General features: G+C 46.2%; 2 protein-coding genes across 13 annotated transcripts in view; both read left to right on the top strand.

The window, feature by feature from the left end:
- GNB1L (G protein subunit beta 1 like) overlaps positions 1-12,943 on the top strand; it is a 567,228-nt gene that overhangs the window by 129,910 nt on the left and 424,375 nt on the right. The window lies entirely within an intron of this gene.
- Positions 1-12,943, top strand: part of CCAR1 (cell division cycle and apoptosis regulator 1) — a 117,706-nt gene that overhangs the window by 86,845 nt on the left and 17,918 nt on the right. For all 12 annotated transcript variants that reach the window (XM_068113574.2, XM_068113576.2, XM_078776494.1 and 9 more), the window contains 2 exons: positions 1,999-2,139; positions 2,357-2,480. In XM_068113574.2, the coding sequence (XP_067969675.1) occupies positions 1,999-2,139; positions 2,357-2,480 (265 nt within the window). The remainder of the gene's footprint in view (positions 1-1,998; positions 2,140-2,356; positions 2,481-12,943) is intronic.

Here is a 12,943-nt window from a genome sequence, read left to right as displayed (position 1 = left end):
TGAGAATCAAACCTCGGACACACACATATACGCGCATATTCACGCGCACGCATGCACACACACACACGCACACACTCCCCTCGCACACATCGTCACACACATACACACACACACATACACACACACACACTAACACACACACACACACACACGTGGTTTATGTACTGTGTTCAGCTCATCTGAAAAAACAGTCATAATGTAAAACAAATAATTAAAAGTCCACTCGTTTACAAAATATTGTCCTGTCGCCCGGCGGTTAAGACCACTGGGTGACGAATGACCGATCGTTTTTACTCCCAAGGCGGCAGCCTGAAAATTGGCGGTACTTTTTGGTGCGCAATGGACCGAAGGCGGCAAGGTGCTTACCTGAACAAAAGCCACAGGTTTATTCCCAAATCCACGAACAAAGAAACACGACAACAAACAAGTGAATCCTCTTGGATTGCGCTGAGGTTCGGGCATGGAATTTCTAGGAGGAAGTATAATTTGTATGCAATGAAAGTACATGTAATATGGGATCGAGTAAGATCGAGTAAGCTTCACCAGTGCACGTGCGCGAATTTACGTCACGTCGGCAGCGAGAAGGCGTTCCCCAACACGAACCAATCAGGAACTGCCACGCCCACTTATATGATCTCAGAATTCCTGTGACAGGAATTAGCGTTACACTGGCTGGAAGTCATTCGCTAGAGGCGCTTCCTCAGCGCCAATCACCAGTGCGCGTGCGCGAATTTACGTCACGTCGGCAGCGAGAAGGCGTTCCCCAACACGAACCAATCAGGAACTGCCACGCCCACTTATATGATCCCAGAATTCCTGTGACAGGAATTAGCGTTACACTGGCTGGAAGTCAATCGCTAGAGGCGCTTCCTCAGCGCCAATAAAATACCACGATAATGATTTAATAGAAATAAAGAAAGGAATTAGAATGAAAGGTGAGGTAACCTAAAATTCTAATTTGGGACGTATCCACTCAGTCACAAAAACGCACAGGGCAAAAGATAATTAAAATAAACGGTTTCCCTTTTAACGGCCGGCATTCAGCTTTGGTCCATAATGTGTTTAGGGTCTTGATGGTCACAACAGCCGATGTAGCCACTTGCGTGGAAACAGCTCCAACAATGGCGCCGGTGCCGTGCGTCAAACGCCCAAACGTGAGTGAGTAAGCAGTCACAACGGCCCTTCCACGCTTCCACCGCCAATGCGCAACGCGGCTTCCAGCTCCCCCGAGGAGCACCACAAACCACAACACCTCCTCCGACTTCGCAAATGTTCCACAAAATCTCTGAAAGCTTTCCTCACAAGCGCACATGGGCCAGAAGCGGTCGAGCCACCCGAGAGAGGGGCAAAAAAAAGCGACCAAGAGAGCCAGAGACACTTCTTCCTCTCTCCTGCTCGAACCTTCTCGCTCTGACATCACCCCGACCAATCCTGAACTTCGGGGGCATGGCCTGCCGGTTACGATCTTCTGGAGGCGGGGTTTAGTTCGGGAGCCTGTTTGTTTGGTGTGAGTGTCATTAAGGCGTGGCTTACTTTCCAATCAGCAATGTCTGGGTTCCGGTCCATTGTCGGCGGTTCCGGTGGTTTAATGTTGGTTAATGAATGTTTTGCCTGGCCGGCCTTGTTGTAATTGTTAAAAACATAGGGAAAAACCACCGAGGGCAATCACATACTGGGGGAAAACTAATCTTAACCCCTATCTAATTACCATAGTTTCACCCCTTGTGTGAAGACACGTAAACAACTTTAAGCTCCAGTTTCCCGACTTAATACATCGAGATGTCTCCTACTCGTCCACGGTCCATGCTATTGCTATTCAATCCAGCCTGCACTATGGTATTCCATCACCTACCCCCATAAACATAACAGAATTTTGGGTACCTTGCATTTCATTTAACTCGGGCACCTTCAGTATAGCATTAGACATTTGATTTACCATGTTGCATCTTCAAACCACAATTTATCTTTATCAATATATATTTATTTATTTGCCATCAGGAGAAGGAAAATATGAAGACGATACGACCAGACCTCCTCTTGGCCTTCACTTACTTTGACCAGAGTCACTGGGACTACTTGCAGGAAAAAGATTTGGAAGAGCTTGTGTACACACTGGGTTTGCATTTGTCCAGGGCACAGGTGAATGCAAATGGATTTCACCTGAACTTGCATGTCTGGCGAATTTACGGCCATTGGAAATGTCATTGGTTTGTCTCTCCTTTTCTACATTTTAAGTGGGATTGCATATTTATTGTTTTTGTTCTAAATCACCCATCGGTTTGTGGTCTTTAAGGAGCAGATTGTGATGTTTCTTTCTGCCTTTCTGATTCGCCCTCTTGTTTTCTTTGATTCATAGATAAAGAAGCTGCTCTCAAAAGTTTTATCTCAAGACCTTTGTCATTACCGGCGTCTCACAGATGCCAAGCAGAGTGAAGATGCACAACTGGAGGCAACAGTCACAGATGAGGTGTTAGCAAAGGGTAAGGTTAGTGCATAATGCAACTCCAGAGCTCTTTGTCCAAGATAATGAGCCCTTGTTTTTTGATGTACAATCTCATCATGTCCTATCATGGCATATTTTGTCATATTTCATAAGGTCTTTTTTTTTTCTTTTTCTTTTTCTGTATACTGAATCGAGGCTCGTGAAAGAGCTAACATTTATTTCACAAACAAATCAAACAGACAAACAAAATATATAAAAAGAGGGAGCGGAAGACAAGATGGGGAGAGAAGAGGAAGCACACAAACACAACATTTGAGAGCGGGGAGATGTGTGGAAGGGAGAGGGCTTGGGAGGAGGAGGCATGGGAAGGGGGGGGGGGGAGAAGTATAAAACACAAGGACACCAAGGACTTCCAGGACAGAAGTTGGTATTTCAAAAAAGTGGATTTGGGGTGAAATTAGCGGGGGTAGAAAAGATCAAGGTTTTGGATGGGGGAAGATAAGAGATGGTGGTGAACAGCTGTTTTAAAGACCTGAAGGGTGGAGTGGGATTGAAGAGAGTGAGGGAGTTTGTTCCAGAGGTGGGAAAAAAGAGGAATGAAGGAGTGAAGGTGAGCAGAGAGTCTTGATTTTGGCAGTTTAACCATAAGAGGGTTGCAGGCAGATCTTGTGCGACCTGTAGGAATATTTGGGGGACAGAGCCCAGAGAGAGCTGGGGGGGCAAGGCCAGAGAGGAGTCGGTAGAAGACGGAAAGACCACCAACCTGCCTGCGGTGAGTGAGTGAAAGGCCCTTGGAATTAGCTTCATCGCGGGAGATTCCAATGATTCTGAACGCTTTCTTTTCAACAGCGTGAAGACGAGCTAGGTGTGAGGCAGGAGCACCAGCCCAGAGGGGAGAGCAGTATTCCATTGAGTTGCGGATGAAAGCCTTGTATGTGGTGAGGAGCTCAGGTGTGCCAAGGAAGGACTTCGCACGACGGAGGATGCCCAGTCGGCGACTGGCTTTGGAGGCCAGATTTGAAATGTGGTTTTCCCAGGAAAGATCATGGCAGATAGTGAGACCCATCAGCTTGAGTGACAGAACTTCTTGGAGAGGATTATTCAGAAAGTGGATGGGAGGGTTGTCCAGTCGGTCTTTTCGGAGGGACATTGTAAGAGTGTGAGATTTGTCAGGATTGAAAGACATGTTCCACTTGTTTGCCCAGTCTGTGATTTTGTCCAGGTCTGCAGAGAGTGAGGAGGCTGCAGACTGCCGATCTGAGGGATGAGGAATGGAGCGACAGAGAGTAGAGTCATCAGCAAAGAGATAGAGAGGATTTTCAAGAGGGTCAGAGAGATCATTGATGAAGACCAGAAAAAGCACAGGACCCAGAACACTGCCTTGGGGAACTCCAGCCTGAACAGGAAGAGGAGACTAGAGAAACCCATTCAGGGCCACACGTTGACTACGACTAGAGAGGAAGTCCGCCAGCCATGCGTGGAGATTTCCATGGATACCAAAGGAGGAGAGTTTGGTGAGCATAGCGGGGTGCCAGACTGTATCAAAGGCGCGTGATATGTCAAGGGAGACAGCGCTAATTTCCTGTTTGGCATTGAGGACCTCCATCCATTGTTGAGAAAGCAGAAGCAGCATGTCCAGAGTAGAGTGACCAGGCCTGAAACCAAATTGATGATCAGAGATCAAGCCATTGGAGAAGAGGAAAGATTTCATATCCGAAGCAATGATGGATTCCATGACTTTGCTGATAATTGGGAGAAGGCTGATTGGTCTGTAGTTGCTAGGATCTGTTTTTGCACCTTTTTTGTGCAAAGCGGTGATGTTGGCTGATTTCCAAGCAGATGGCAGATGACCTTGAGCAAAAGAGAGGGTGAAGAGAACAGAGAGAGGGAGTGAAAGAGCGGAAGAACAGGATTTTAGGACCCGTGGGCTGATGCCGTCAGGTCCAGTTGCAGAATCAGAGTCGAGGGTTGACAGAAACTTTTCCACCTTGTCAGGAGGAAAGGACATAGAGTCCAGGAGCAGCTGGGTACGGTGGGTTCAGAGAGGGATGGGTTTGGGACACAAGATTTAGAGGCAAACACAGAGTTGAGGCATTCAGCTTTTTCACGTGCGGAATCAGCCGTGTAGCCGTTTGAGGTGAGGGAGGGGATGGAGGGGGAACAAACACCAGAAACAGATTTGACCAGATGCCACCAGGATTTGGAAGAGGGAGACAGATAAGAGAGTTCGGTCTTGAGAACGGAGAGATATTGTTTCCTGGCTCTCCTGAGGGTGGACACACACTTGTTTCGGGCTTTGTGAAAGGAAATGAGATTTGCTTCCGTTGGATTTGCTTTCCAGGAGACTAAAGCAAGTAGTTTCTGGGCAACAGCCTCACCACAAGATTCCGTGTACCATGGACGGGAGGAAGGGTAAGACAACTGAAGACGAGATGGGATAAATCTATGCATGAGAGAGAGCAATTTACTTTGGAAGAATTCCCAGGATGAGTTGATGTCAGAGGCAGTCGAGATGGGAGACCAGTCCAGATGATTGATGGCTGCTTGAAGACCGTGCCAGTTGGCCTGAGTGAAATGCCAGACTCGTCGACGCTGAGGAGGCTCTCTAAGAATGGTCAGAGAGATGTCCACTTTAACAAGCACATGATCAGATGAGCCGATTGGAGCAGAAGAAGAGCAGCAGACATTTTCAGGGAAGTTCGTCATAACCAAGTCCAGAAGAGAAGATGCTCCGTTGACTGAGATCCGGGTCGGGAAATTGACAGATTGTGTCAGTCCCAGTGAGTCGCAGAAGTCCTTTGCTGAAGAGCCATGGCTGCTGAGAGAGGTACCCACACCCAGCCAACTGGCGTGGTGACAATTGAAATCACCACATATGAGGAAGAGAGAGTTGGGATGGGTAGATAGAAGTTCGTCCATATTATCAGACAGCGAGATGTAGATGGAGTCATCACTGTTTGGTGGACGGTACAACACACATATGAACAAAAGTTGGGAGCGAAGGGGAAGCCGTAGCCAAAGGTATTCCTGGGGGTGAGGTGGTTAGAGGGCAGTGCAAGGCGAGTGAGGAAGAGAGTTTTTTATAAAGATAGCAACCCCACCTCCAGGACGAGGCTCAGGTCTATCATACCGGAGGAGGGAGTAACCTGGGAGAGATACCAAGGAATCAGAGACATCATGAAGGAGGAAAGTTTCTGTTAAGCAGATCACGTCTGGTTTGTCAGAAGCAACCTGTATGGAGAGATCAGTCAAATTTGAGCGAAGGCCCCAGATGTTTGAGGTCCATACCGTTAATGAAGAGGAAGGGGGAGCATCAGATACTGAACAGGGGGGGGGGGGGGTGTGGTAGGGTGAGATGTGGAAGAGGAGGAAGTGGTAGGGAGAGCTGTTGAAGGTGTGTCAGAGATTGCAGAATAGCTTGGAGAAAGGGAAGAATGGGGCAGACAAAAGGTTTGATGGTGATTGGGTGAGGAACAGTGAGGTGTTATTTGAGGAGGGGGAAGAGCGAGGCAGAAGGTTGGCAGAGATGAAGGTGAAAGTTGGAAGGGGGAAGAAGTGGGGAGGACGCTTTGAGGAGGAGGGGTGAGAGGGGAGTCTTGGAAGGGAGGAGCGAGGGAGAGTCTCTGAGGAGTGGGGTGTGGGGGGAGTTTAGGAGGGAAGGGGCAAGGGGGGAGATTTGAAAGGGATGGGTGATGGGGAAGATTTGGAGGGGAGGGGTGATGGGGAAGTTTTGGAGGGAAGGGGTGATGGTGAAGATTTGGAGGGGAGGGGCAAGGGGGAAGATTTGAAAGGGATGGGATATATGATGAAATGAAAGGGAAATTGATTTGAAAGGGAAAGGGATATACGATGCGAGATCGGGAAAAAGCTAAATGACATGAGGTGAAAAGGTCAACAGACTGACCAGGTGGAGGGGAACAGGAAGGTGCACAGGAATCTGTTGAAAAAAATGTGCTGAAAAAATGTGCTGAAAAAAATCTGTGTTGGCGAGTGGCAGGGAAGTTTCGTGCGTAGGAAGAAGTCAGCGAGTTTAGAAAAGTTTAGCGATAAATATGGGAAAGACGAGTTGGAAATTATGTGATGGAGCATGGCATTGTCAGCCACATTTGTGTTAACTCTCTGTTCCATTTCGATTTTTATTTTCCGTTATGTTTGCAGGAATTATTTTTAACAGTTTTTAACAGTTTGCAGTGATTCTTCACCGTTGGGAGATAGGAACAAAAACGATACATTGCAGGATATCTCAAAAAGTTTGGATGGATTTGGACGAAACTTCTTGGACAGGTTTTGTGTGCGACACGAAAGAATCGATTCAATTTTGGTGAAGATCCGGATCCGGATCCAGCTAGTATAATTTTTTTAAGTGATTCTTCACCATTGAGTGATATGGCCAACCAGGCGGAGGTATGCTCTCTACTGAGTGCCGTTCTAGTTATTTTTATTTTTGCAGAATTATGCTGTTGTGTACTGCTTATACGTATTGCAAAAGGCATATGCCTGAGATTATAGTATATTATCTTAATGGGGCGAAAAATTGAAATCAATCCTTTTTCCACTTTGACTGGGAATGTTTGTGAACACAATAAGCACAGCAGTGAATTGAAGTTTCTGATGTGTATCGATCCGTGACATTCTGATTATTTCAGAATAAAATCAGCTGTTCCTGTCGGTTTCATCTGCTGGGTTGTGCATTTCACAGTAAAGACTCAACCATGAGCACCAAAGAGCTTTCAAAAGACCTCCGCGATAAGTTGTGGAAAGGCACAGATCAGACGTGATCAAAACTGCTGAAGTGGTGTTAACGACAAAAATAGATTATGTTGTGAGATAATTAGGTTTCCTCCACATTTGTATTGCAGAGGAATACCTTTTGTTTTTCCTAGAGTTTTTTATTATTATTATTTTTCTTATTCTTACATTCTATTTTCACCTCCGAAAACTTTTAAATTAATGTTCTCAGCAACATCCGCAAAATGTTCAACAAAATCAACAGCAAAATGCTCCCTCTTCCTTAACGGTATGGACCTCAAACATCCGGGGCCAAACCTGATTGATCTCTCCATACAGGTTGCTTCCAACAAACCAGACATAATCTGCCGAACAGAAACTTTTCTCCTTCAAGATGTCTCGGATTCCTTAATATCTCTTCCTGGTTACTCCCTCCTCCGGTATGATAGACCTGAGCCTCGTCCTGGTGGTGGGGTTGCTATCCTTATCAAAAACTCTCTTCCTCACACTCCTTGCACTGCCTTCTCTCCACCCACCCCAAGGAGTACCTCTGGCTACGGCTTCCTCTCCACTCCCACCTTTTGTTCGTATGTGTTCTGTACCGTCCTCCAAACAGTGATGACTCCATTTACATCTCCCTGTCTGACAACATGGATCAACTTCTATCCACTCATCCCAACTCTCTCTTCCTCATATGTGGTGACTTCAACTGTCATCATGCCAGCTGGCTTGGCTAGGTGTGGGTTCCTCTCACACCAGCCACGGCACCTCAGCAAAGGACCTCTGCGACTCACTGGGACTGACACAATCTGTCAATTTCCCGACCCGGATCTCGGTCAATGGAGTATCTTCTCTTCTCGACTTGGTTATGACAAACTTCCCTGCAAATGTCTGCTGCTCTTCTTCTGCTCCAATCGGTTCTTCTGATCATGTGCTTGTTAAAGTGGACATCTCTCTGGCCATTCTCAGAGAGCCTCCTCAGTGCCGACGAGTCTGGCATTTCACTCAGGCTGACTGGCACACGGTCTTCAAGCAGCCATCAATCATCTGGACTGGTCTCCAATCTCTACTGCCTCTGATATCAACTCTTCCTGGGAATTCTTCCAACGTAAACTGTTCTGTCTCATGCACAGATTTATCCCATCTCGTCTTCAGTTGTCATACACTTCCTCTCGTCCATGGTACACTGAACCTTGGGGTGAGGCAGTTGCCATGAAACAACTTGCCTTCACCTCATGGAAGGCTAATCCGACTGAAGGCAATCTCAGTTCCTTTCACAAAGCTCGGAACAAGTGTGTCTACCCTCAGGAGAGCCAGGAAACAATATCTCTACTCTCAAGACTGCACTCTCAAACCTGTCTCCCTCCTCCAAATCCTGGTGGCGTCTGGTCAAATCTGTTTCTGGTGTTTGTTCCCCTTCCATCCCCTCCCTTACCTCAAATGGCTACACACCTGACACCGCACGTGAAAAAGCCGAATGCCTCAACTCTGTGTTTGCCTCAAAATATTGTGTCCTGAACCCATTTCTCTCTTTACCCACCTTACCCACGACCCAGTCGAACCTAGCTGCCCCTGGACTCTGTGTCCTTCTCTCCTGACAAGGTGGAGAAGTTTCTGTCAAACCTCGACTCTGATTCTAAAACTGGACCAGACGGCATCAGCCCACGGCCCGGGTCCTAAAATCCCGCTCTGCCACTCTATCTCACCCTCTCTCTGTTCTCTTCACCCTCCCTTTTGCTCAAGGTCATCTGCCGTCTGCTGGGAAATTAGCCAACTTACCGCTTTGCACAAAAAAGGTGCAAAAACAGATCCTTGCAACTACAGACCAATCAGCCTGCTCCCAATAATCAGCAAGGTCATGGAATCATCATCGCTTCTGACATCAAATCCTTCCTCTTCTCCAATGGTTTGATCTCGGATCATCAATTTGGATTCAGACCAGGTCATTCTACTCTGGACATGCTGCTTCTGCTGTCTCAACAATGGATGGAGGTCCTCAATGCCAAACAGAAATCAGAGCTGTCTCCCTTGACATATCACGTGCCTTCGATACGGTCTGACACCCCGCTCTGCTCACCAAACTCTCCTCCTAGGGTATCCATGGAAATCTCCACGCATGGCTTGCGGACTTCCTCTGTGGTCGTAGTCATCATGCGGCCCTGAATGGATTTCTCTCAACTCCCCTTCCTGTTCAGGCTGGAGTTCCCCAAGGCAGTGTTCTGGGCCCTGTACTTTTTCTGGTCTTCATCGATGATCTCTCTGACTCTGGAAAATCCTCTCTATCTCTTTACTGATGACTCCTCCACTCTCTGCTGCTCCATACCTCATCCCTCAGATCGGCAGTCTGCAGCCTCCTCACTCTGCAAACCTGGACAAAATCACAGACTCGTTAAACAAATGGAACATGTCTTTCCATCCTGACAAATCTCACACTCTCACGATGTCTTTCTGAAAAGACCGACTGGACAACCATCCCATCTACTTTCTGAACAATTCTCTTGAAGAAGTTCTGTCACACAAGCTTTTGGGTCTCACAATCTGCCATGATATTTCCACGCTGGCCTCCAAAGCCAGTCGCCGACTGGGCATCCTCCGTCGTGCGAAGTCCTTCCTTGGCACACCTGAGCTCCTCACCACATACAAGGCTTTCATCCGCAGCTCAATGGAATACTGCTCTCCCCTCTGGGCTGGTGCTCCTGCCTCACACCTAGCGCGTCTTCACGCTGTTGAAACCAAAGCATTCAGAATCATTGGAATCTCCCGCGATGAAGCTAACTCCAAGGGCCTCTCACTCACTCACCGCAGGCAGGTTGGTGGTCTTTCCGTTTTCAACCGACTCCTCTCTGGCCTTGCCCCCCCAGCTCTCTCTGGGCTCTGTCCCGCAAATATTCCTACAGGTCGCACAAGATCTGCCTGCAACCCTCTTATGGTCAAACTGCCAAAATCAAGACTCTCTGCTCACCTTCACTCCTTCATTCCTCTTTTCTCCCACCTCTGGAAGAAACTCCCTCACTCTCTTCAATCCCACTCCACCCTCCAGGTCTTTAAAACAGCTGTTCACCACCATCTCTTATCTTCCCCCATCCAAAACCTTGATCTTTTCTACCCCCGCTAATTTCACCCCAATTCCACTTTTTTGAAATACCAATTTCTGTCCTGGAAGTCCTTGGTGTCCTTGTGTTTTATACTTCTCCCCCCCCCCCCCCCCCTTCCCACGCCTCCCCCCAAGCCCTCTCCCCCTTCCACACATCCTGCTCTCAAATGTTGTGTTTGTGTGCTTCCCCTTCTCTCCCCATCTTGTTTTCCGCTCCCTCTTTTTATATATTTTGTTTGTATGGTTGATTTGTTTGTGAAGTAAATGTTAGCTCTTTCACGAGCCTCGATTCGTATACAAAAAAAAAAAAAAAAAAAATGGTAGCATCATGAAAACAAACAAAGCAAGCCTGATGTGACATCTGGAGTCTGTTGTGGAGCAATCACCAGTCATAGACTCCATTCCAAGAAAGTGTATCTGGATAGAAGATGAAATGGCGCTTATTCAAGAGCTCAGAAGTAGGGTCTACTCACTTCCCACATTTGATGATTTGGCAGTCTGTATTCTAAACAAGGTGGTGACCATGGTGACAAATGTCAACGCTAATTTAATCACAGATCGCTATCCGGCAGTCTCCATAAAGAATGTAGAAAGGGGAATGAGAGCAGCAGGAAGAATATAGAGGATTAAGATCTACAGTGAAAAAAAAATCATGACAAACAGCCCCAACAAAAAATAACTAGTGCAGTTCCTGTGGTATACATGGTCAATCACCGACCCTGAGAAGTTAAAGTGTCAAGGTGTACTTGGCACACGGACCACAGTGCCACACTTTCTACAGTGTATCTGGTAAACTGGAAGTTGACGAGGTGCCGGAGCTAAAGACAGATCATGTCGAAGCTGACACCAGACTCCTTCTACGCTGTGCCTTTGTAGCATCAGGATGGATGATATTATGAAGCAAAAAGTTCTGTCATTTATTAGAAGTCTGGATGCAGATATCTTCATAATATCAGTAGGCCTTACAGTATCGATAGACAGCAATGTGTTCGTTCACATTGGAAAGGGGAACTTGGCCCAAATAATTGATATCACTGCAATTCGCAATCATTTTGGTGATGCTGTATCCAAAGTTTTGATAGGACTACATTGCTTCACTGACTGTGCCTTCTATGGCAAAGGGAAGACAAAGGCACTCAAGTTGATGCTGTCTGAAGATAACTGTCAAAACATGGTCAAAGACTTGGGCCAATCCTTTGATGTGTCCCCATAATTGAATCAAGAACTCGAACAGTTTGTAAGCAGTCTGTACACTGGTAGTCTGTACACTGGTACTGGTAGTGCTAATGCACAACATGTTCAGGATGGACTAAATTTGAAAGCTCACCGTCAACAAATCAAGACTCGCTTAAGCAGCACATCTGCCAGCAGAGCAAATTATCAAATTGCAATTCATAGGAGAGCCCTCTAGCAGTTTGTGAAGTACCAAGCCCAACCCAGCATGGCTGGGAGATGGGATATAGAGAGCTTGTTATCAAGTGGGGCACTCTGCTACCAGCTTCAGCCAATGTAATTGCAGCAACCAAGTTTAAATGCAGAATGGGTAAATGTCATACAAGACAGTGTGATTGTGCTAAAAGTAAGATACCCTGCACAGATCTGTGCAAATGTCTGAAATGCAATAATCAACAAGTGATTGAAGCAGAAAGTGACGTTGAAGACGAAGATCTTCTCGACGCGGATTTGGAGTAGATGTTTTGCTATGTAGCTGCAATTCATAGGAGATGTACACAAACAACTCAATAACTCACTTTCCAAACCGATTGTTTGTTTCTTTCTGATGTTTTCTTGATGCTTGAATATGCCAACAGTATAAATTTACATGCAACAAAATTGCTTTACGAAACCGTTACACTGTACCTTTAATAATCCAAGTGGTAAACAGCCTCATAATTAATGAAAAGGGTGTATTCTCCTGCTTGGCAATAATCTTGATACAACACCTCAAACGCCCTTGCACATGTTGTTTCAGAGGATGTCCCACTGAGATCAAATACAATGCACAAAACAATAAAGTGCATCAGAAAAAAAACAATCATATAATTAAAATGAATGATGTGAATGATGAATGATGGCTTAGCAACATTCATATTTGGATTCAACACCCTCAAACACTCTTAAACACCCTCCCTCAAACACTCTTAAATTCAACACCCTCAAACACTCTTAAATTATCATTTTCATGTGGTACCCAAAGGATATTCTATGAAATATAAAAATAAGGTTAAAAAAAAAACAATAGAATACATAAAAATTAGGTATTAAAAAGTAAAGTATGCAATGATAAGTCTTGGCACTATTCATATTTACATTAAGCACGATCGTTTACCCCATCAAAAGTATTTCCATATTGTTTCTGAGGTTGAATGAATATGAATGAATGATCGTTTTAAGGCCATTTTCCCCGCTAGAGCGGGGGTTAGCCTTGCGGGCCCCATGACAATCATGGTTCCCTGTTTGAGGCAATGTTTTTATGGCCGGATGCCCTTCCTGACGCCAACCCTTGGTCACGCTCTTACGATGCGCAGGGATACGGTGTACCTATTCTAAATCGGGGTACACACCGTGATCATTCATCCCAACAAGCTGGTACTCAATTTGCCGACCTCGGAAGGGTGACAGGCTGAGTCAACCCCCTGGCGTTAATTCAGCGATCGACCGGGATTCGAACCCAGGAT

This window comes from Myxine glutinosa, chromosome 4, assembly GCF_964187855.1.
Source record: "Myxine glutinosa chromosome 4, kmMyxGlut1.1, whole genome shotgun sequence".
NCBI classification, from domain to species: domain Eukaryota; kingdom Metazoa; phylum Chordata; class Myxini; order Myxiniformes; family Myxinidae; genus Myxine; species Myxine glutinosa.
Note: the sequence above shows the minus strand (reverse complement) of the source record. Positions and strands in the feature narration are given on the sequence as shown.